At 40.6% G+C, this 25,467-nt stretch overlaps 1 protein-coding gene across 1 annotated transcript in view; it reads right to left on the reverse strand.

The window, feature by feature from the left end:
- Window positions 1-2,262: 2,262 nt before the first annotated feature.
- Window positions 2,263-25,467, reverse strand: part of MYPN (myopalladin) — a 67,626-nt gene continuing 44,421 nt past the window's right edge. Inside the window, exons 13-20 of the mRNA XM_027129617.1 lie at window positions 17,288-17,509; window positions 15,822-15,971; window positions 14,613-14,695; window positions 13,294-13,420; window positions 11,881-12,088; window positions 10,140-10,305; window positions 6,820-6,953; window positions 2,263-3,992 (exon numbers count right to left, since the gene is read on the reverse strand). Coding sequence (XP_026985418.1) covers window positions 3,823-3,992; window positions 6,820-6,953; window positions 10,140-10,305; window positions 11,881-12,088; window positions 13,294-13,420; window positions 14,613-14,695; window positions 15,822-15,971; window positions 17,288-17,509 — 1,260 coding nt within the window. The 3' untranslated portion in view covers window positions 2,263-3,822. The remainder of the gene's footprint in view (window positions 3,993-6,819; window positions 6,954-10,139; window positions 10,306-11,880; window positions 12,089-13,293; window positions 13,421-14,612; window positions 14,696-15,821; window positions 15,972-17,287; window positions 17,510-25,467) is intronic.

The raw sequence follows: 25,467 nt of genomic DNA on the forward strand, positions 1-25,467 counted from the left end.
GTAAGTTCTGTGATCAAATCATGGTAATAAAATGATTCTTCTCAATCTCACTTGCTCGTTGGAATCACCTGGGAAGCTTTAAAAATACTGATGCCTATGCCAGAACCCCAGAACTTATGACAGTGATTTGGGGTTGTGGCATGGCTATTGGGATTTTTAAAAGTTCCCCAGGAGATTCTAGTGTGCCAAGGTTAAAAACCACTGCTCTAGACTCAATTCATTTTATATGGAAACATACTGACTTACATAGAATTTTAAAGTCCAATTTAGGTCAATAAATATTTATTGAGTGCCTCCTCTGTATAAGGCAAACTTTTGACACAGTCCTTACTAACAAATAGCTAAAATCTAGTGCAGGCAAGACTGGGCTAGTGCAAGGGGAGAGTCAGGCAGGTATATAGAGGCTGTGTTTTATATAAAATACTATACAAATTCATCTTCTCTTTTTCCAGACTCGAGAAATTTGCTATAAGATTTCAAAAAAAGTAGAATTATATTTTATTAGGGTCTGGGGGGGGGGTCAGAAAATATTTCATAGAGGCAGTAAAGTAGCATTTGAGATGTTTAAGGAACAGGTAAGATTTCTGTAGGTGGGGATTGGGGAGAAAGCCTTCCAGCTGGAGGCAAAAAAGAGCCATGTGGCTGGAAAGCTGAGGCCTGTGTTAACTTTGCTGGTGCACTGGGTGTGTTTTCTGAGTAATGGATGAAAAGCTTTGGGATCATATTGAAGCAAGGCTTGAGTAGCACAGGACAGAACAGCTGGCCTGGGTTGGCTCCAAGGAGCCACTGGGGGTTCGAAAATTGGGGAATGATATGATTGGAGCAGTACTTCAGGAAGAATGATCTGATGCTGAGATCTCAGCTAGATTTGAGTGGGAGAAAAAGCAGGACTAGAGGCAGGAAGGCCAATTAGAAGTCTCTTATTATGGTTGAAGTCAGAAGAATTGAGGGAAATTAAGAGAGTAATGAAAGTCTGAACTGGGGAACCACGGGGGGACAGAAAGAAGGCCTGAATATAAAAGAAATAATCGAGTTAGAATTAACATGATTTGTCAGTTGATTAGAGGAAGCAAAAAATGACTTGGATACTCTTTATTTGGATTACTAGGACTGTGATGGTGCCATTAATAGAAATCATTAAACTAGGATGATGAATGGTTTATGAAAGGGAAGATGATGAATCTGATTTTGGATATGTTGAGTCCACACATATCCAGCAGAACTAAAATTTCTTATATAAGTATTCCTCGTTGTAATTGAATTCCAATAGAATTTGGATTTGTTCAACACAGTAGTTCTCAACAAAGGGGATCCTGCCTCCCGGGGAATATATGGCAATGTCTGGGGACATTTCGGGTGGCCACAACTTGGGGAGGGGTTGCTCTGCTATTGGCATCCAGTGAGTAGAAGCCAAGGATGCTGCTAAACATCCTCCAGCGTGCAGGATAGTCCCTCACAACAACGAATTATCCAGCCCCAAATGTCAAGAGTGCTGAGGTTGAGAAACTTTCCTGTAACATAATCCGGAAGTTCAAATTCGACGAATTTTGAAGCTTGTTATATTTTAGGTTCGACAGTGCCATCTAGTGGCCAAATGTAGTATTTATCGTAGTTCACTGTTGAACACTGTAAAACAACAAATAAAAAAGATTCAGAAAAAAAAATTCAGAAAGCGAATACATAGAGAGATGAAGAATATCCTCTCATAGGAGACTGTCTAGAGTTTACATTAATAGATGTGATGAGGAGGTTGGGTGTCCAACTGTGGAGAAGCAATCCTGGAGTTAGAAAATGCTCTTTGGTCATAAAGAGATTTGATGATAGAAGCCAATATAGAAACAGAATATTTTACAGGGTGCATTCTGTATGGAATGCATTCAATTTCATTACAGTTGCCTATACTTTTACTATTGTTCCTGCATACATAAGAAAGGAAAAAGTCTAATAATTCTGCTAAATAATTGGCTGAAATCTTTATTTCTTAAGGATGTAACTTATGGTTTTTTATTTAATTAAGAAATAAAGATTGAAAATAATTAAGATGATTTTAGAGTCAGGAAAAATACAGGATGAAGAGTACTGGAAACTTCCCTTTAATAAAAGATAGACTTTTGGCCAAAGAAGCAGCACTTGACATGCCTTTTTTCTTACCTCCCCCACTAGATTGTAAGCTTTCTGCAGGCAGGGACTGTGTCTTATCATATTTGTGTATGGCCCATAGTCTCTAGCATAGCGTCTTATACAGAGTGGACACACAAATGATTTTTTGAGTGAATGAATTTATTTTTATACTGGAAATCCTTGCCTTGAAGTGAAGAAAATTTCAAGCCTTTCTAAGCAATTACTATTTGTTCACTTGAGTAAGATGCCAGCTGAGGATGTCTGGCTCAGAGAACACCAAGGACTTGGGCACAAGGAGTTGGTAACAGACACTCCAATTCATTTCCCTGGTGAATCTGGAGCAAACCGTGCCATGATGACCATCCCTAGGGCAATTTTTTGACTGGTGCATACATTGTAGATTTCTCTAATATAAGATTCATTCATCCAACAAATAGTTATCGAATGTCTACTTTGTGCTAAGCACTCTTCTAGGCACTGGGATATCACAGTGAACTTAAGTCTAAAAATTCCTTAAGTGGAGAGGCAGGTTTTGAATTAGTGGGTTAGAATAAAGATGCACATGCCCTGTCCCTCCCACTTTCTCAGTTAGCATAATATTTTCTGTATAGAAAATGCAATTTGACTAATGATCTCAAAGCAGTTCACAACTAGTAAAGACCTCTCCTTCTACAGCCACTGCTTTGCTCGGGCAAATGAAAAAACAAAAACCACTCTCCCATCACTTCCTCTTCTAGTTTGCATTTCTTCCTTTCTCACTGCTTCATATACTTGCAGACTTTTGGGGCAAGGGGAGAAGCGGGAGAGCCAATATTCTTTGGGCAGATGATGATGATGCCTGAATATTTTTGCAAGTGGCAACTGAAGCTTGTAGTTTTAAAAGTGACCCCGCAGAAGATTTCCTTCTGGTTGGTTTATTAACAACCCTTTAGTTCTAGAGCCTAGGGATATATATATATAGTCAGAAAAAAAACCACTCATCATTGTATCCAAAAGAAAATGGTACAGGCAGGGTGGTGGGTCCCTGTTTTGGCTATAGAATAAGTGCACTGTGCAATACTTAGTGTTCCAGTGATTTTTTTTTTTTTTTTTGGTATCTCAATCACATTTTGGCACTTTATTATGTGGCTCAGTACACCCAGGGTAAGCAAATCAAAAGTGCTTCTCCATGTATGTGAGTTGTATGGCACAGACTCCTAGTGCTAAGTAGAAGCTGATTTAATGAATCCACCAAAACTACTGCTATGGATGCAATCAGTGAAAGGTGGTGGAGACCCCCCTGACTTTTTCCTTTGCATTGTTTAGTGAGTTAGTGATTCCTAAGGTCACTACTGTCCAACTCCTCTCAGCCCAAGCATCTGACCCCTAATTGCTCCTAGGAGGGCCTGAATACCCCAACGCAGCAGGGGGCAGGGAAGCATGCTAGCTTTTTCCCAAAGCAGTGGATGGCAGCTGCATGACATCTTTGGTTCGGCGGTATTGTCTTCTCATTTTGTTGGAATCTTAAAAGGCACAGCCCTCCATCTCTGCCTGAGCTGAGACTGCATGAGTCCCCAGCTGACTTACTCAAAGCTCTCCTTGCCACAGGTCAGGCAGTGTGGGAACTTACTCAAATCCAGTTGCTTGGAAACCATCTTATCTGGCTGGTCTTCCTTCCCCCTCCACAATCCACCCCCTTACACAGCAGGCACCCAGACATTCTTAAAGTTCATCACTCTCCACTACACTCCGGGAAGAGCATGAATACACCATTGTGCTTTCCATGGAGGAGAAAGCAGAGAAAATGTCAAGTCCTTTACTGGTGAGTGATCCGTAGCGACTGCCACTGGGCCGGACAGACATGGGTGGTGGGATCTGGTGGTGCCACTGAGCTGGAAAATGGACCAAATAATGTGTTACAATCAAAGGAATACAGTCTAGCAGGTACACGTCAGGGGTGCATTCTGTGCTCATTCCAACACTTTCTGTGGGATCTTAGTAAAGCATTGAAATATATCTGGGTCTGAAATGCCTCATTTGTAAAAGAAATAAAATCTCTCCTTCCCTGTCGGGAAGAGGGAAATTGGGCTGGTGATTTTTTAATCCCCTAATTCCAAACCCTATGATTCTAATCCAGTAAAATTTGGAACTGTAAGAAGGAACAGTGGGTGACTAGGGTGATTTCTCAAAATTTTCTCCTGACCGAGCATGGAGTCTGCTGGGTGGAGGGCGGTGTAGAGAGGGCGGTAGGCTCTCAAGGCAGGGCACCTCAGAAGGTGGAGATGAGAAATCTATGGAAATGGAAGCCAAAGGATGAGTCCAGACCTCTGACCGCACACCTGATCGTACTAATCAGCGATCACCTACCTACCGCCCTAATCAGGTTCTAATGAGCTACAGCAAGAAGACTGAAAAGTAACTTATGTGCAATCAACCATGGTTCGGGGACAAAAGGGAATATTAGAATTTCCACGTTCACCAAGCACTGTCCAAAAGGGACACTGGTTTTAGCAGCCAGGATCCTTAGGCTTGAACATGGCCTGAATGAAATATCCATCCAAGCTGCTCAGTCCTGTGTGTTGTCACTGATTCAGAAATTACCAAGCAGTCTTCTCATGAGGTTTCCAAGAACCTTGCTGTGGAGAAGGGGAAGCACCAGGTGGGAAACATGGACGCTCTGGGTCCTACGAAGCTATGGACCCTTGTAGCATTCCCACTTATAAACCGGTCCTCTGTTGATTTCATTCTTTTGAATAAGTTTTTCGGGATCTAAATGCCTCTGAGTGAATTGATAAAATCAAAATTTGAAAGCTACAAAACAGGACAAAACTTACAGCGATTCCACGAGAGAGCAGGCACTCAGTAAGGCAGCCATGAACTGGTTTAAGTCCCTCCCCGCCGCCCTCCGCCCCTTAGCCTTTCCTGGCTCTCTCAGACACCTTAACCTGATAGCAGGTACTATTAGAAGCCCTCTTTTCGAAGAGAGACGGATGCCTACTGTCCCCGTTCCTCGGACAGGTAGGAAGTGATTGCGGGGGGCCGTACGGGATTGATTTTACCCCCAATCCTCCATGCTTTGCCCCACTCCCCGGTCCCAGCTGAGGATTCAGCGCTTCGCGTTGTTAGTGCTGTGGAATCAGGACGGGAGCCAGGGAGAGGTGAGCCAGGACTAACTGAACTGGGGACTCCGCCGCGGATGAGCAGGACTGCGACAAGGGTCATCAGTTTCAGGGCTTATTGGTATGAGTTTCTTAGTTGGAGACCTGTTTCCTTCTGACATGGTGAAGTGGGTGAAATGGTAAGGCATTAGCCTGGATTAAGAAACATATCACTGGCGTGTCTCTCCTCGGATCCTCCCAGGGGAAAGTACATTCGAGCCAGCGTCCCTCACGGCTGAATTTCTTTTCAAGTCCACGAATTAAGGAAGATAACCAGAAAGCTATGTATTTTCTCTAAATATTAGACTTAGGGAAAATGGCAGGCCAAGACCCCTCCTGTACGGTACCAAAGAAAGGAGGTACCTGGCGGTCCAGCGGTTAAGACCCCGCGCTTCCACTGCAGGGGGGCACGGGTTCGATCCCTGGTGGGGGAATTAAGATCCTGCATGGCGCGCGGCACGGCCAAAAAAATGAAAAAGGGGGGGCGGGTGCACCTATAAATAGCAGGGACCTCAGGTTCTAGGCAGAGTTACTGTTTCTTATTTGTTATTCTGGTTAATCATGTTAAACCAGTAATGAATAAGAAACTTATTAAGCCAACAAATTAGTTCTTTTAAAAGAGGGGGAAAAAAAAGGTTTACTCTTTTGGGTTAAGGAATATGTCTTCAAAAATACCAGTTAATGTCAAAATTATAGAGGAGAGGAGTAGAGTACACAAATACATTAATAAAGATTAATTTGTTAAATGTTTTTGAAAATTAGAAACATGGCTCAAAGGAACGATATAAAACCTGGATTTGCATTCCAGCTGTAGTCACTTAATCTCTCTGAGTCTCTGCATTTCTTCTGCATTTAAATGAGGGTAACAACAATTACAATAATCTCATGGGTTTAGGAGGATCTTAGGGTACCATTTCATAAATTACAAGTCACTGTACAAAAGTCATCTGATATCAGTATCATTAGGACAGCTCTCTATTATTAGTCTGATTGTGAGACTGGAGTAATAAATATTTGTGGAATTAATTAACAAATGAATAGGGTCTGGAAAATTCTGCTGGGTGGAGGTATGACTGGGGAATAACAGGCAGTGGGGAGGGAGTTCCAGTGGGTGACCCATGGCGGCAAGGAGATGGCATGAAGATGCTGGGTGATTAGAAGTACAAGCACAGGTACACTCTGAAGTAGTTGTAATTCCTAGTATTAGAAGTACAGAAAAATTAACCTCTTTTGGAAGAAGATTAACCTTCTAGTGAAATGAAAGAGTGTACGAAAGCCTGAGGTGACTAGGATAAAATGACTTAAAAAATCCATCTCTTAAGCACTAAAATATGATCTAACCAATTCATTTATGAAAACATACTACATCTATCCTAAAAGAAAAAAGATTTTTTTGGCCACGCCATGCAGCTTGCGGGATCTCAGTTCCCCGACCAGGGACTGAACCAGGGCCTAGTCAGTGAAAGCGCCAAGTTCTAACCACTGGACAACCAGAGAATTCCCCCAAAAAAGATCTTTAAGCTGCCTGTCCACACAGATCAACCGATGCCATTATACTTACCATATATATCCAACCTGGCAGTGCAGGACACGATGCCGGCTTCATTCTTGGCTGACAATGTGTACCATCCAGCGTCTGATTTCTTGGCTGGCTGAATGAGGAGGCAGACATACCCAGTTGTGTCCTGGTGCATGCTGGAGAAAAGAAAGAACGTATCCGTATTGTATCTGGGGGCAGAAGCAGCCTTGTCGAGTTTAGGACTCCGGGAAACTCGGGCAAGTCAGGCAGTGCAGTGCTTCTCCTCGCCTCCCTGACCCTAGCAGGAGGGAAGGGGATTCAGCTGGAAGCAAGCAGCAGGGGCACACTTGAAGGTGGAAAGAAGAGGGTCGGTAGCCATGGCTGAGACCTGTTCTTGCCCTCTCCACTCTCCTCCCAGGAGGACTCCCACTTGTCACAACCAAAGTACAGAGAAAGTCTCTTTTCCGAACCAGGCTGGACATTGCAACAAGAACTTTGTTAAAAAGCTACGGGAAAGTAGACCAAAACGAGAGTCCAGGGATGGATGGACTGTTAGTGTGGATGGGGTCTTTTCTTCCTTCCTTCCTCCCTTCCTCCCTTCCTCCCTTCCTCCCTTCCTCCCTTCCTCCCTTCCTCCCTTCCTCCCTCCCTCCGTCTCTCTCTCTCTTTCTTTCTTTCTAATTGAAGTATCATTGATTTACAATGCTGTGTTAGTTTCTGGTGTACAGCAAAGTGATTCAGTTATACATATAACTTTTTCAGATTCTTCTCCATTATAGATTTATTACAAGGTACTGAATATAGTTCCCTGTGCTATACAGTAGGGCCTTGTTGTTTATCTATTTTATATATAGTAGTGTGTATCTGTTAATCCTAAACTCCTAATCTATCCCTCCCCCCACCCTTTCCCCTTTGGTAACATTAAGTTTGTTTTCTATGTCTGTGGGTCTATTTCTGTTTTGTAAATAAGTTCATTTGTATCATTTTTTTAGATTCCACATATAAGTGATATCATATGATATTTGTCTTTCTCTGTCTGACTTACTTCACTTAGTATGATAATCTCTAGGTCCATCCATGTTGCTGCGAATGGCATTATTTCATTCTTTTTTATGGGTGAGTAATATTCCATTGTGTGTATGTGTGTATGTATGTATGTGTGTGTGTGTGTGTATGTGTATATATATATATATATATATATATATATACCACAACTTCTTTATCCATTCATCTGTTGATGGACACTCAAATTGCTTCCATGTTTTGGCTATTGTAAATAGTGCCGCTGTGGACACTGAATGCATGTATCTTTTTGAATTAGAGTTTTTGTCTTTTTTGGATATATGCCCAGGAGTGGGATTGCTGGATCATATGGTAACTCTATTTTTAGTTTTTAAAGGAACTTCCATACTGTTCTACACCAATTTATATTCCCACCAACAGTGTAGGAGGGTTCCCTTTTCTCCACACCCTCTCCATCATTTATTATTTTTAGACTTTCTGATGATGGCCATTCTGACTGGTGTGAGGTGATACCTCATTGTAGTTTTGATTTGAATTTCTTTAATAATTAGCAGTGTTGAGCATCTTTTCATGTGCCTGTTGGCATCTGGCTGTGTTCTTTGGAGAAATGTTTATTTAGGTCTTCTGCCCAGTTTTTGATTGGGTTGTTTGTTTTTTGACATTGAGCTGTATGAGCTGTGTGTATATTTTGGAAATTAAGCCGTTGTTGGTCACATTGTTTGCAAATATCTACTCTCGTTCCGTATGTTTTCATTTCATTTTGTTTATGGTTTCCTGTGCTCTGCAAAAGCTTATAAGTTTCATTAGGTCACATTTGTTTATTTTTGCTTTTATTTCTACAGTGTTGCCTTGGGAGACTGACCTAAGAAAACATTGGTATGATTTATATCAGTGAATGTTTTGCCTATGTTCTCTTCTAGGAATTTTACGGTGTCATGTCTTATATTTAAGTCTTTAATCCATTTTGAGTTTATTTTTGTGTATGGTGTGAGCGAGTGTTCTAACTTCATTGATTTACATGCGGCTGTCCAGCTTTCCCAACACCACTTGCTAAAGAGACTGTCTTTTCTCCATTGTATATTCTTGCCTCCTTTGTCGAAGATTAATTGGCTCTAGGTGTGTAGGTTTATTTATGGGCTCTGTATTCTGTTCCATTGATCCATATGGCTGTTTTTGTGCCAATACCACGCTGGGATATCCAAGAGCATGGGACATCTTTCCGTTTCTTTGTAGCATCTTCAGTTTCCTTTATCAACGTTTATAGTTCTTAGCGTGTAAGTCTTTCACTTCCTTGGTCAGGTTTATTCCTAAGTACTTTATTTTTTTTTGATACAATTTTAAAATGGATTGTTTTTCTTTACTTTCTCTTTCTGATATTTCATTGTTAGTGTAAAGAAATGCAACAGATTTCTGTATGTTAATCTTGTATCCTGCTACCTTGCTGAATTTGTTTATCAGTTCTAATAGTTTTTGTATGCAGTCTTTAGGGTGGAGGGGGTATTTCTTAATATATCCATGGGCATGTGCAGCATTTAGCTTAATACAGTTCAGGAGCAAATCAGCATGTTCTTTCCTTCTGTTTTCTCTATGTCAGTAGTTCTTAACTAACCTTGACTGCATATTGCAACCCTAGATAATTACATCAGAATTTCAGGCTGTGTTTGACACGTTTCATTAATTTACACTGAAGTGTTAACTCAAGAATATTCTCTGTTCTTGCTTATATTTTACCAGAGAAAAACCCTGACTTATATGTACATAGACTTTTTTAGATGCCCAGATTCTGTAAAACCGAATATTTTCTAGGACAAATTCAGTTTACTGTGAAGAAATAATTCTCAGTAGAAATTTCTGTACATAAGCTGCCTTTGTAGCATAAAACCAAAATGGCAAAGAATGAAGGATGGTTAGGGGAAATTAAGGAAAGCACCCACTTTAAGAAACTGGATCCTTAAAGTTACTTAAAAAACAGCCATGTCGTGATGGATGGAGAAGGAGTATTACTTTAATATTTTATTTTGCTTTATTTTATTTTAGCTTTTTACTGTCAAAAGGTTTTCTGTGTGCTAATGTGACTGAAGACACATGACAAAAAATAGGCACTATCTTTATAAATTCCTCATACCTTTTTAAGCTTGAAAATTAAGGTTTTAAAACTGTGGGACATCTGTACACTGCGCTACCCCTCAGCAACAGAAAGGAATAAATTCGTGATAAGCACAGTAACGTGTGAAACAAATACATGATGCTAAGTGAAAGAAACCAGATTCAAAAGGCTACAGAGTTATTTGGGCGGCCTGACAAGCCTCAGTGAACTTGACCGAGGGTGGAGCCTGTACCTGATCCTCTCTCTGGTGAAGGGGATGGTCTCGTTGTCTTTCTTCCAGTAGAACACAGGTGGAGGCATGCCTATCACCCGGCACTCCAGTCTCACTGGGTGGCCTTCGGGAACGCCGCTGTTCTGCAGTTTCTCCAGGATTACGGGTGCTTTCTTCACTTCTTTGGCTGAATGAGAGAAGGGCAGTGCTAGTTTGAAGAGTAAGTGCCTTGGGGTCCATGCCTCAAACAAATTACAGTTCTGGAATCTAGCAGAGTGAGCACCCACCCACCTTTACCTCTTCTTTAGAACACTTCTCAAGCCTCTTAGTGAAGATCACTGCCTTGATAAAAACTCCAGAAATGAAGCTTGATAAAAAAGAAATGAGGGAACTGTCTCTGCCTGTCTTATGAGGGACTACACTTAAGGATTTGGGTCACACACATGGGATGCATATGGTAGGTGTGGAATTGAGGGAGTTTCTTTTATTGCTCAGCAGTAAATTTTGAGAAACAGTATATTATATGTACCAAATATATCTCTTTTTTCTTTTTTAGAGGAGTTTATTTTGTAGAAGATATATTAATTTTACCTCAACTTTTTATCTTGAAAAAATTTTATAGCTACAGAAAAGTTGAAAGAAGTATACTATTTAAAAAAAAAACCACACACATAAATTATGCTTCCTAAGGAGGCTTTTTTCCCCCCACAGAACCAATTAAGGCAAAGCTACCTCGTATCTCAGGGTTCCCTAGTCAATAGCAAAACAGTGGGAAAAGAGTAAAAGCCCATCACCGTGTCCTCGCAGAATGAGCTTTTCCTACTCTGTTGGTGAGATGGAATTAAGGATGAGAAAAAGAAAAAAATATACTGAGGAGACAGCTACTAGCTTAGAGAGAGGATTAGCATTCTGAAGCTACCCTGATTTCCTTCAGGGGCCATACGAGGGAGACAGCAGGAGAAAGCCCAGCACAAGATTTCATACATTCTGAAATCTAATTCTGGCTGGACTACTGCCCCGAGGGGCAGGCACCTCCCAGGTGACAGTGACTTGTTGTCCTTATCTGTGGACATGACAGTGTTTTGTTCACATCATCTTATGAGGTAAGGGTTTGGTTGTGTAGTTACAGATTCAAGTGCCTTCCACATTCCAGGCACTGAGTCAGACGTCAGAGATACACAGAAGAATGTCAGAATCTCTGACCTCAGAGGCTCATGGTGTCTTCAGGGAGGCAAAAGGGGAAATAGTTACACCGAAGCCATGAGTGCTGTAAGAGACTCTCCTTTACTAAGTGCTATGGAAACAGAGGAGGATGTAACCTGGTGGATCCACTGTGCCTTTGTGGTGACATTTGAATTAAGTCTTAGAGAATGAGTAGGAGGTTGCTAGGCAAAGAGGGGCATTCCACGTAGAGGGACCACGGATGCAAAGGCATGGAAGCTTGGGGTGGGGGGAGACCCTGGAGTGTTCCAGGAGTGATGGGCTATAGGGCAAGTGACTTGAATTTAGTGATAGTCAATTAGTAATTACAATGACTACCATTTATTGCAAGCATGACATACACAGAGTACCATATTATGTTTTTAGCTTACTGATACGTTTTCGAAAGCAACGTAGGAAACACGGCCCTTATTACAGTGAAGGAGAAACTAAGATGAGACTCCATGGGACAAAGGACTAAGGGATTACATCAGAGGCTCTGCATGTTTCCGTAATCACCTTGGAGGGAGTTACGTTTAGGGGTCCCAGCAGCAAACCTTACCTACTACGGTGAGGTCCAGACTAAAGGAATTCTGCCCGGTTTTGTTGGTAGCAACACAGGTGTAGGTCCCTGCGTCACGTTGAGTGAGCGGGTCAATGAGCAAAGAGTGGACTCCAGTCTCCCTGACCAGCATCTTGTGGGAGGTGTCGGGGAGCACAGGCTGGCCGTTGAGCAGCCACGTCAGCTCCGGAGGCGGCAAGCCACTCACCTAATAAGCAACAGGACAGACGAGGCAAATGACAGATCGATGACAGACAGATTTATTTGGTGGCTAAATTCTTCATCCTTGTCTGGCACCACATCGATAGCAACGGAGCGTCAGTGCTGAGAAACCTCTCCTCAGGACCATAGGGACAAGAGGGGTCTAGATGGGTGGCCTCATGCATTTAAACCGTATAGTATTTGGACCCCAATTCGGGTCATGGTTATATTCTAGATTAGAGTGAGTAAGAATTAAAAAGCTAAATAGATAGATGAAATAGGCCTGTGGGATCAGTTTCAGAGATATTGCTTACACACCTAATAAGCCGCAGGTAGCCAAGAAAGGCACAGACATTAAACCAGTGTTCTCAAAGCCGGCTGTGTGTCATAATCACACGAGGAGTATTTGACCATCCTGATGCCCACTTACTATATTAAATCAGAATCTTCGGGGGTGGGACCCAGTCATGGGTTTCTTTTAGGCTTTAGGGTGGAAGAAGTTAATCCCAAATATTATTTAGGTAACTAGTGAGAGAGCAAGAACCACCTAGAGAAGTGGATTCTATAAACGCGTAACCTTAAGCCTTTACTAATTCGTGTCTGAAGCTCCATAGCATTCTATGGACAGAAGGGGTGACTTAAGTTACTGTTCATACTGAGAAATATTCATACTGTTCAACTGAACCTAGTTTCTGGTGGAAGAGTTAGAATGTAGACTAGCTAAAGGTGATGGATGTTGAGTAGTATGAGAAACCAGCTTCTGTTTTCATAAACTGCCTTGGAGCCATCTTTTCATGACTAGTTTTTTCAAAGGCTGTACCTCACAGCAATTCACTTCAAGGTTGCAGAAATCATCCTTATGCCTTTATAGTAATAAAGACTTTCCAGGTACCATATGGAAAATGTCTGAATTACATCGCCTCTTTGGTTGTCTTTACAAGCATAGAGTTAACTTGGTACAGTATCAGTGTAACTTTTATTAAGATATAAACACTTAAAGATTTTATGAAATACTTTTGTCTGGTATTAAATGCTCCAAAAGAACGTTGTGGGGGAAAAAGTGCTCTCTCTCTCTCTCTCTCTCTTCCTCAGTCCCCTTTCCCCGAAAAAACAACCACCATAAAACAAATACAAACAAAAGCAGGTGCATACAAACAAACAAATACAAAATATGAACAGATTTGGAACCAAGAATGGTGTACTAGAGTCTACCTTACAGTCCAGGCGACAGAGGCGCCCCTCGTGAGCTACCATATCCCCAGGAGCCTGCAGGAAATGTGGTCGGAAAAATCGTTCCTGTAGGGGCTCTTTGTCTCTTTCTTGCGCTCGGGACCTTACTCTAAAACAGCAAGCATGTTCAGGCATTACGCATAGAAACCACTTCAAAACTTATGACAGTATAGACATTTAGGCATGGCTCTCGGGCCTGGAGAAAGATTTTTTTGGGGGGTGGGGGTGGCTGGACCATGAAGGGATAATAAATAATAGTGTGGAGCTGATGTAAAAAGCAAAGTACTAGCTATCTCACCCACTGTAGGGTTATCTTGTGAGATCTGTAATTAAATAAACAGGCTTTAGCTTCTTTCTCTCTGAAGTCATTCTGGGTTAAGTGACTCAGCTCCCCTTGCCTTGGGTTTGACCAGTTGTTCAGAAGTTTCAGAATAAAGAAATCAGTATTCAATCGGAACCTCAAATAAGAGCCAAAAGAGAAGTCCTGTTTATCACCCAGAACAAGGCAGCTGCAATCCCTGTGTCTCTGAGTAATAAAATTTAACCTGGCTAATAAATTATGTCAGACCATTAAAGATGATCATGAACTTAAACTGGTTAAGACTGACCACAGTAACAGCTGTTCTTGAAGAAGGAAAAAAAAAAAAAACAACTGAACAAGAAGGTAGAGTTGCAACGGTGGTAAAATACTGTATCTGAAACATGGGTCACTATTTTTGTCCCTTTGGTAAGTCTAATGTAATTCATCCACGTCAGCAACTATGAAATGCTTTGCTAAGACTTTGTGGCACCGTAAGACTTGAGAGAAAGCCAGGCTCTTTCTTCTTAGTGATTAGTAAAATCGGAGAGGAGGAAAGTCAGTTGCTGTGTTGGAGACAACTGTTATATTGGAGACAATAACAACAACAGAAATCTTTTATCAGTATACATATACTCATTAACGGTTTCTGTTTTTTAAAGACAAGGTAATTTAATTCAGAGAGTCTAATTTATATATTATGTGCACAGGTGCTACTGATGGTTGCAATCTTTGAACCATTAAAAGTGTGCCATGGACCAATGCTTCTCAAATTTAATGTGCTTATGAATTACCTGGGGAGCTTATTAAAATGTAGATTCTGATCAGTATGTCTGGGTGGGGCTTGGGATTCTGCATTTGCAACAAGCTCCCAAGTGATGCTGGTGCTGCAGGTGGAGGACTACACTTCAGTTGACAATTTGTAGATCAGATGCTTCAGTGATCATTGTGGTGGGTGGCTGCTTGGGAGGGGCTAGAGAAGGGAGATTCTTACTGTCTTTACCTATGAGGCTGACCAGCAGCTGTTAGTCGACTTCGAATGGGCAAACCTTGTACCATCAAGTGGCCAGAACAGCTGATTCTCCCCTGAGAAACAGAAAATGAAGGAGATTAAAATAAATAAAAACAATTCTACATTTTTTCAATACATATACATTCTTATGGACCAGAACATTATGAACTTTTTGGCTAACTATTATGAGTTGTTTTTTTTTTTTTTTGGAGGGGGGATGAAAACAATATAACTCCTTAAATCACTGTTAATATTCCAGGGGAAACGATTTTTAAGAATATTGTGACTTTCATTTTTAAGCTGAGAGATGAACAGACATAAATGTAAAAAAATTTGAATTCTGTGCACTTAGCATTATTTGTAGGCACATGCAGAGATCATGGTCAAGTATTTTTATACTTTCCTCAATAGAAGTTATCTTCAAAACTAACATTTTAATAGGAGGAGTGGGTGAGTGGAAATTATAGTTCTGTACCTCCTATTCTAATAGTAGTTGAAGATATTTATTCTGCCATATCTTTAAGGGGAATTTTAAGTCTTGGTCTCTTCAGAAAAGGAAAGTGAAAGATTATGGCTTTCCAACTTTTACCAAAAATTTTTTTATGAGTGAGGGATATTCACAAGTAATTTGCTTATTTTCTAAAGAACAAAAACTAGAAAATCTTTTTTTTTTTTCGATACGCGGGCCTCTCACTGTTGTGGCCTCTCCCATTGCGGAGCACAGGCTCCGGACGCGCAGGCTCAGCGGCCATGGCTCACGGGCCCAGCCTCTCCGCGGCATGTGGGATCTTCCCTGACCGGGGCACAAACCCGCATCCCCTGCCGTCGGCGGGCGGACCCTCAGCCACTGCGCCACCAGGGAAGCTCGCAAATCGTTCTTTGATAGAATAATTTGTTGACTCTTCAAGAGAGTCAATGAGTTGATCAAAACAAGATTTACTCCAATAGGTCTGGGGCATATACTTAGTGAGTAGATACTACTAATGTCCTTTGACAAAGGCTGAAGGGTGGCGTGACCCATCAGTGGCTAAGTGGTCTTGTAAGTTGTTGTGATACTGTGCTCTAGTTACACAGTCTCTATGCTCCTTATTCATTTTCCTCAGAAATCCTTAGTAACTTGCACTTCTCAAGGTTTATTCACAATGACATGAACCGCTCCTTCCTCAGAGTGCAGTACAGCGTGGAACCCTGCGTCCCTACCTGGGGGTTGGCCGCCATGATGGTGTAGTTGCCATCGTCATCGCCGGTGGTGGAGTCAATGTACAGAGAACATGTCCCGTCTCCTTCTCGCCTCATTTTGAAGTGCTCATTTCTTTTTGAAATCTGCTTCCCATCTTTGAACCAGTAAACCTGAAATGAAAAATAATCAAGGAGAATATACACTGTTCTGTACATCTTTTTTTTTTTTTGGCTGCACCATGCACAATCTTAGTTCCCTGATCGGGGATGGACCCAGTGCCCACTGCATTGGGAGCGTGGAGTCTTAACCACTGGACCACAAGGGGAGTCCCTGTTCTGTACATCTTTAGAGGATAATGGTACAAGGAGTAGGATAAGGCAAGGATCGATTGCCATCTCTACAACTAGTAACCCATCCCTTATACAACACTTAGAAAACAATTTATAAACATATTACAAATGACAGTATAATATGCTCCTCCACTTGTACATATACAATATTTAAGTAAGAAATTATGTATAATTTAGGATTGAGATAAAGCTTTTGATTATTTTTATTATACTTATAATTACTTAAAAAGCCACCCTAAGGACCAGACATGTCTTCAGAGGCAAAATAATTAAAACCGGGAGCCTGGAACTTTTCCTATTATCCTTTTACAAACTCAAGTCTCCTGAAGTCCGAGATCTCAGGGCCTAGAATAGCTGACCTTACTTGAAAGGATAGTATGGTTTATTATACCAAATGGAATGAGGCCAGGATTCAGTTGCTAAATTGCTAAATTTCTCCTCTGACTAAAATTTAACTATACATAGTTTTCAAGTTAAGTTCTGCATGTATCAAGGAGATCTTTCAAAGACAGGGGAGTTAAAGTACTGGTTGCAGCTGCCCTTCTCTACCTTTCCTGGTTACCTAATCATACATACTAACGCCATGTTAATGTTTGTGAAAGTAGAGTGGATAGATTCCCTGCTGTAGACATACTGGGTGTAAATCCTTCTCTCAGCTGACTGCCAAAAAGTCTGGTGACTCATAAGATTTTTCAGCAGCCAGTGATAACGATGTGACATTTTCGGCATTTACCAACCTAACAGTAATAATACAAATATACCTCACTTTGTACAACAGGCAGGCTGTAGATATTCAGCAGATGTTACATAGAAAGAAAAGTATCAGTTTGGTGAGTTTGATGGTTGAGAGAATCAATAGCCCAAAATAGAGGATCATGACTAAGAAATTTATTTTCAACTTTTATAAAAATTTTAACTTACCCACAAGTTATCTGATTTTGTTTTTGCCTGGCTATTTAATGATTCTATTCCTGATTGTATCTTTTTAGTCAGATTACCTGGGCTTTGTTAATTTTCTGGTATTGATTTTCATTCCCTCTGTAGATACTGCACTAGAGTCTGGTAAGACTTTCTTGAAGGCACTGTCTATAGTTTTGCACTGTTGGTTGGCCAACTGGCTGGTCATCTTCCCCTACCTTTGGGACGGGTATCCCAACAATTTTGCAGGTGAATGTCACTGGAGAGCCTTCAGTGACCCGGAAGTGCTTGAGTCTTTTGTCAAAGATGGGAGCAATACACTTGCCCGTGGGGATCTCATCATGTTGGATTTCATCATCTGATTCATCAACAGGGGTGCGTTCCAAGCGAAACTCTATTTCATTCATCAGCCTCTGCTCAAAGCTTGAAATTTTGTACTCCTGTCAAAATGGCAAACATGTTTTAATTTCAGTTTCTGTGGGTGAGGAAGAATGTGTTCATCAATACAATGTGAGGACGAAACTTTTTAAGATTTGAATGTTAGATTTACATTGTGGAACCTCAGTAAACCAGGCATGTTCCATTTCCAGTTCCTCATCATGGAGCACTGAAGGAGATTTGTGTTTCTACTACAATCCCAAACTGTCCTAGTGAACCCTGATTCCTCACCTTAAGCATGGAGCCCCGGTAGAATATTGTAGGGAATGGAATGAAGATGGAATATAATTTTTGTAGCTACTAATAGTGTCCATTTCAATATGTAGAGCTGCCTTAGTGGTATTTTGGCAAAATTATTCTGAACTGCATTCTGATACATGCCTGCATCACCAGCTTCCTGTCTCTACTAGACACTCCCGTCTGCATACTTGAGGAAAACTTGTCTTGAATAAATCTCCCTTGACCCCATGTCTGCCTACACTGTGTCTCTGCTGCCCTCACGACGAAGCTATTTGAAAGAATTTTCTGTTGTTATAGCTTCATTTCCTTGTCGCCTGTTCTCTCACTAGCATACTCCAATTAGGCTTGTGTTCCTACAGTTCCACTGAGATTGCTGCTGTCGGGGTCTTCACATTTGCCAGATCCACAGATAAGTTGTCACTTATCTGTTCTTACCTTACCTGACCATTCAATAGCAGTAGACACAGATGGCTACTTTATCCTTTTTTAAACATTTTTTTTCTGTTGGGTTCCATGACACCCTACTGGTTTTCCTTCTCTTCCCCTAGCTGGTCCTTATCAGTCTCCTTTACTAGCTCTTCCTCCTCTGCTCTAGGTGATCTCATCCAGTCTCACAGCTTCAGATACCTTCTGTATGCTGATGACTCCAAATCCATGTGTCTCAGCCTGGTCTCTCCCCAGAACTCATACGCCCAGTGATCTACTCTACATCATGAGAGTCATATACCCACCAGTATACTCTCTGTCGTGGCTTGGGTGCCTCATGGGTGCACCCATGGACCAGCTTAGCATGGTCCAAACAACATGCACTTGATTTCTGTCCCCCAGGGAAGATACTCCTACCCTGCTCTTCCCCATCTTTGGAACTGGCACCACTCTTCATCCATTTGGTTAAGTGGTTAAGCTGGTGTTTCTCACATTACCTATGGTGAAAACCAGATTTTAAAAATAGATTTTTTCAACCTGAAAAAAACCCCCATTTTTTCAATAGATTTTTCAACCAAAATAAAAATGAATTACTAGAAAAATAAAATAAAAATGAATTACTAGAAAAATAAAATAGAAAAAGCATGCAGAATTATTATATTCAGTAGACATAAAATTTCTCTGTCAAATGCTCTAGAAACTTCTTAATGGTTACCTTCAATTTCCATACTTATCTCAAGGTGGAGAGATGACAGCTTGCAGACTGGCACAGGTCTAAGACCACACTTTGAGTGCACCGAGTTAACCTAAATCTAGAACTTATCCTGGATTCCTCTGATTCCCTATCCTGCCCTATTCTATCAAGCTTAAATGTCACCTCCCTGAAGTAACTTTCCCAGGCCACTTCATCTAAAGTAACTCTCAATTCTAATTCTCTACAGAGCATGGACTGCTATCTAGTGTTTTTCTTGTTTGTATATTGATTGAATGATTGAATATATCTAAGCCTTAGAATGTTAGCATCAGAAAAACAGAGCTCTTGTCTGTCTTGCATCCCACTATATCAACCATATATGGAATAGTGAGTGCCTGCTACATGGCAGGTGCTCCATGAGTATCTGAAGAATGAAAGAATACATGAATGACATGGGAGCCATCACTTGTTCCAACACTACTGTATCTTTGAGGAATCTGGAGCCATGTGCTTGGGGTGAGGGTGAGCCCTTTGGTTAAACTTGTGACTCTAGTTAACCATAATTTTATGATTTAGGTAGGCCCCATGGAGATGGTTCTAGGATGCCCCTAAAGTGGAATTTGGGAGCACATGGCTGATTTGCCCCCTAGTCATAGGCAGAGTAATTGAGTTCAGGACTCATGAGATATGTTCTCAAGCTATTAAATCACATCATTCATGTCCTCTAGCTATTGTCTTATACATATCATCGCCTGAATTTGTGCAGAATTGGAACTTAGGAAACACGGACACCAAATGTTTCTTGGTTTTAATTTCTTAGAACCAATTTTAAATCTTCCCTCTCAGCCTCATCTCAGACTGGGTGAACAAAATACATCTACAGCTCTATCAGGGTAGAAAAATGATTCATCTCCAGTGAAGCGTATTAATTTTTAATCAGATAAACAAACTAATTAAAGTAAAAGATTGTTCACTTCTAATTTGAAACCCAATTTGGTTTAAAAGTATTAAGACTATTTTCTACATTTTGGGTTTTTTTTTTTTAAGTTAATACTTAAAGCTTCCAACTATCTACTTATTAGTTTGAACTACATGAAATTGCCATTTTTGAGGGTTAAAAGAGGTAAAAATATCAGCAATTTCAAATTATTCAACCTAATACTATACAGTGAGTATATTTTCCATAAATACATTAACTAATCCCACAAATTTGAAATGTTTCCTAGTCTTGACAATTTAAAATCCCATAAGGAATATATTTTTTTCCTTGTTGAATTGCATTCATGCTCCTAAGTGGGTATTATTTTTCCTTTTAACAAATTTGTTTATTTTTTGGATGTTTAGGAGTAAAACCAATGAGTCATTTTATTCTCTTACTATGTGAGGTAGGTGCTAAATAGCTGTATTATTTTAAAAATAATAGTCAAAAGCATAATTCATATAGTTTGCAAACCTCACACACAGATCCTGGAGTTCAGGATAACCCAGGCTTTTTGTGAGGGTGGCAAGGGGTCTTAGCTTCTTATGGCTTCTCATCTTGTTTCATTTAAGTCCCCAAATTCCCAATCCATTCCATACCGCCTCTAGCCACTATTTTAGTGGAGTCCTTGCTCCAAGCTAAAGAACCTTCTCTGCAGCTTCTCCTACTGCATGATGCGTGAGGGCTGGTAAGTTCCTGGCTAATTACATTGTCAGAGTTATTATGGGGGGGGAAATGAATTCCTGAAATTCTGTATTGAAAATATGATCTAATTATTCCAAACAAGTATTACTGTACATTGTGGTAAGTTATGATTATATCTATACTTGAGGAACAAATGGGTGATACCTAAGGCTTTTGAGCACTTGCCTGAGAATACAAATACCACATTGTCTCCATGTATTCCAAACAGCTATTTTTAGGAACTTGATTTTACCAAGTTGGGACCTGATTTTATGGAATTTATAAATGTTTGAATTGATTTAACCAAAGGAACTATGGAAGCAATATGATGAAAATACGCAGGTTTTGTTTTTCTATAAATGTACGCATATTGGTTACATATTTACTATTCTACCAGTACTACAGGTTGGGAGGTGATGAAAACAGAACACTCAATGAGTTATCTAAAATATACCATTTGTAACTAGGTACTGAGGATACAGTTGTATTCTGCTGAGGCACCAAGATGAGTTAGATATCAAAAAACAAGTGAGTTGGGAGACAAGGTATCCTCCAGAAATTTCAAAGCAGGTGCTTAAGGACAGGTTAGATGATTGATATTCTTCACCTTCATCAGAGATACGAAAGAGTCAGGAGGGAGAAAATCCAGTGAGAAGACTTTGGAAAGAGCTATTAATGTCTGTGAGTGTCCCACCTCCACCTCCACCTCTACCCCCAAAGTACCTGCCTTTCACCTCCAGTTTGTTGAGAGAGATTAAATAGACCCATTTGTAGTGTTTATTGTGTTCCTCCAGTAGATTGGTATCTGACTCCTGCCTAAGAAATGTAGAGTGAGGAGCAAGGAGGGTTTTTGTCGGTGGGCAAGCTGAAGGTTGCTTTCAGTGGCCCACACTCCTGCACTGTGTCAGGTCAGAGGACTTGTGATGGTTCCTGTCATACACATATGGGCCACATATGAGACAGAGCCAGTGTGGAGTCAGCGTTTGTCCCGCTGTGGCTGGGAAAGGAAGGAGTTGGGAACAGCAGTTAGTGAAGCAGGGGAGGAGGGAGTGAATAAGAGAGAAGCTGGCCATATTTACTTCCTGGCTTTAGATTTCCCATTTGTAGAGGTCCCTGGGGTGTGCGGTGTGAGGTGTGGATGGGGGCGTTTGTGTGTGGGATCTTATTTTTGAATAAGGATTGGGGTGTTGGTTACCACAAGGACTGGTCATTTTGTATTACTCGATCAAGGTTGTATTTTGCAACAAAGTAAATGTAGAACCTTATATGAAGTAAAATTGGTCAAAATGGTTTTGAGATTACCTCACATTTGAGATTGCCAGGGGAAGGATTAGCCCCACTAGATAAATTTAAAGGGATAAAGGGAGAAAAAAATAAAATTGCTTTTAAGATACAGTTGTTGAAGGTACCAGTTATATGGTATAATGTATAAGTTACAGATGCACAACAAAATAAGAGTACTGTAGGTCAAGGAGTTTCCATGAAAGATTTCATAAAATATTTGGGAAGTTGAACCTCAGGAACAAGGAAACCCATGTAACTGTGTGGCAAGGGGTATGTGACCTGTTTCTAAAGCAGTGAATCCTTACCACTGAGATGTTTACAAAGATGCACACCATCCCCAGAGCAGGAATTCTTTTTTTTTTTTTTTTTTGGTAGTGCTTTGCAACTAAGAGTTGGTTATTCCAAGGATAACTAATCCTCTTATACATAAATCAAGGTTGTCATGCCAAGTTGTGACTGATGGGATTCAGATTTTGTAAGGACATTTGCAAACAAGCAGTGTGTTGAAGTTAAATTTGAATGTGCTTTCTGCACTGTTCTGCACAAAGGTTGTACTACTGATCCACTGTCAGCAGCTGTACACTTTGAATTTCCAGAACTGGATTTGGGCTGTGTTCTCCATTTTCCCTTGCCTTGTCCCCTTTGTGAGTAAAAGTAGGAGTTTCTGCGTCAGCTTCTTGTAGGTGATGTCTGTGCTCAAAGGAGAGAATATTTTTCTGTGTAAATCTGGTCTGTATGGCAAGCAAGTCAAAGACATATGGCCCATCCTTTCCAGGCTTATGTTAAAGACCTTAAGTGAAAATGAATTGCATAGAATTTCAGTTGCTCTACGAAAGAAAATGAAAAGCCAAAAAAGTTACATCAGAAGAGTATGCCACTTGAAAATATAATTCCTTTTTTTTTTTTCTTTAAAGATAATCCTCTTAAGGCTGATAGTTTGACAACTTGAGGCATTTGGTTTCTGGGACACATCTGCAGAAGTTTTCTTCAAATTGTCAGAGTGGTGGAGAGTGCCTTCTTCCTGCTAAGAACCACAGTGTAATGACACAAACCCAATCAGATACGGCATTGCCAAGGTTCCAAATTTCCAAAGCATGGGCCATGATCTGGCACTCACTGCCCTGAGCGTGCTGCTGGCTTCCTCTACTCTGGGTCTGAGGCTGGGCTTCAGGGGCAAATAATCAGATAGGATCAAACCAGCTGGAAGAGCCTGCCCAAAGGGTTCCCAACCAACTCTGGGTACACTGTTCACTAAAAGAAGTTTTATGTGTTAGAGAAAGTATTCTCCTTTTGTTCCTGGGTGAGCCACAGTATGGACAGCAGATAAGGGAATCCTAGATTAACTTGGAGGTTAACCTACACAGAGGATGTCTTCTTTTATGATTTATCCAATACTACATGCTTCCTTCAATAGAAATAACCAGGCTTCATGGCTTACCCCCTGTCCCTGCTGCCAAATTCTTAGAATACTATAGTAGGCACTGGGGACACGGCATTCTATAAAACACACACTCTACCTTCAAGGAGGTTGCATAAAAATACTTTAAATCCAGATTTTGTCTTTAAGAATAATTACTAAATGGTTCACAGATTTATTTTATGCTTAAATGTTCAGTTAACACCGAGTTTTGCTTAATTTCAGTGTGTTTTTTTAAAAAGGCTTTCATCTTTTTAGTCAGTTGATTAAAATAGATTGTTATCATAGTAGATAGTGTCTATAATTAGGTATAATCAGAATCTCTATAGTTAAATGAGATATTTTCCATACAGATGCAACAAATCCAAAACTTTCCCCTTGGTCAAAAGTTTGGTTATCCCATCTGAAATTAATGTAAATCCCAAAGTTGTGAGTTAATTCAGCAGATATTCCCTGAGCCCCTACTCTGGGCCAGATACAGCAGGGGTGCAGCAATGAACAAGACCCCCTCCCACCCCCTGCCAATCCCGCTCCCAGGGAGCTTGTGACTGGTGCATCCTGGGTGGGCCCACAACAGGTGACATGGGGACACTTCACTATTCCAGCACCCAGGGTCCTACAGTGCCCACGGTGAGCGACATAAGGCCAATGACTACGTTGAATTCTTATTAGAAAAGGAACAGATCGCAAGACTGTTTGCCCTGAAGAGAGAATTTTCATAAAGAATTCATGGTCAGAGATGAAAGAGGTAAGATTGAAATAGAAGAAATGACTAAGCAGTTTAGAGAAGAAGGAGATTAGAGGAAAAAAAGGCAGAGCAAGAATTAGGTACTTATCTTTTCCCCCCTCTGTCATATAGGGTAGTATCTGGGAACCACAGGCAGTTTTAATGAAGCCTTCATTTAAAAAATGGGGGGGAGGAGCAGAATAAAGAGATGGGAAAGTTTCCAGAGAAATGAGGTCAAGGAGGAAAGTTGAAATAAGACATTAAATGTGTGTGTGTGTACGCTTTAGACATTAACAGTCACCAGCTATTTACTGGGAGCAGAACGTCATACTAAGTCATGTATGCATTAAAATCGTTGGTTGTGAAGGTTCCATCACATTTTGTGTGATCCTGGGTTCCTCTGACCTCTCAGACTCACCTTGCTAACCTAAACCAAGTGATGTCCAGTGAAGATCCACTGGTGGTGAATGATACCCTTCAAAATAAGAAATGATGCAGCCTAAAATCTATAAATCTTTATCGGTTTAGAAAGCTAAACAGTTTAATAAATATGAACATCTGAAAGGATGACACCTTTGTATCACACAAAGTCCTAAGAGTCAACCAGCAAATGCTAGTTGCTAATTGAAGATGTTATATAAAATGAGTTTGAGGATAAATGCTGAAGTATTACAGCAGAGAAATACAAGGTGGCAGATACGTCAAAGAAACCCTATTTCTAAAGCATTAATTTAGAAGTTTGAATTCTGGGGAGGACATTTCTTATAGTCAATAATATTAATTGTTCAAGGACCTTTGGTTTACGTTCATGCTCAACGTAACATGTAAATGCTTTAGAACGTTTACTATTCTTCATCTGTTTAGGGATAACATAGGGCAAGAGAGTCCAGCTTTCTGGACCTAAAAGTGGTCAAAGCAAGATAAAACAAAACAAATGCATACTCTTCAGAAGGAATCATTTGCTTTCCCCTCGTATGTGCAGGCTAATATGGGAGTAAGAAAACAGATCACTTTGACCCCTGTGTCCCCAAAATGCAGGTGGAGGTGGCTGTCAATACCCATGTTTCTTTATGATTGTTCTCCACTTTTTCTCAGCAAATTTTCTTCTTCTTAACTTCCTCAATGGGCCACCATACATTTAGACAGTGCTTCATGACTTTTTCACTGTCATTTCCCAAGGCAGCAATGGACAAAGCAATATTATAATCTGGTCATCATTTATTCCTCAAAACTTTCTCAGAATCAACATCTACCAACCTAATGCAAGCATTCCATCTCAGACAGCTTCCTAGTTTCCTGAATTGCATTTATGCAGCTTGGCTTTCATGATCCCTGGCCTAGAATGCTGTGTAAGATCAATTCTGTAATTAATATACCATAATAACACTCAGAAGAACACAGATGTGTCACAGGTATTTGGTATATAGTTTTCACTGAAATGTGGAGAGGATTGAGATGCTTTTTGGGACTCCAAGTTCCTGCTGTGAGCCCTGAAGATAATTCATGATG

This window comes from Aethalodelphis obliquidens, unplaced genomic scaffold, assembly GCF_003676395.1.
Source record: "Aethalodelphis obliquidens isolate GAN/ISIS:26980383/991018 unplaced genomic scaffold, ASM367639v1 scaffold37, whole genome shotgun sequence".
Classification (NCBI taxonomy): Eukaryota; Metazoa; Chordata; class Mammalia; order Artiodactyla; family Delphinidae; genus Aethalodelphis; species Aethalodelphis obliquidens.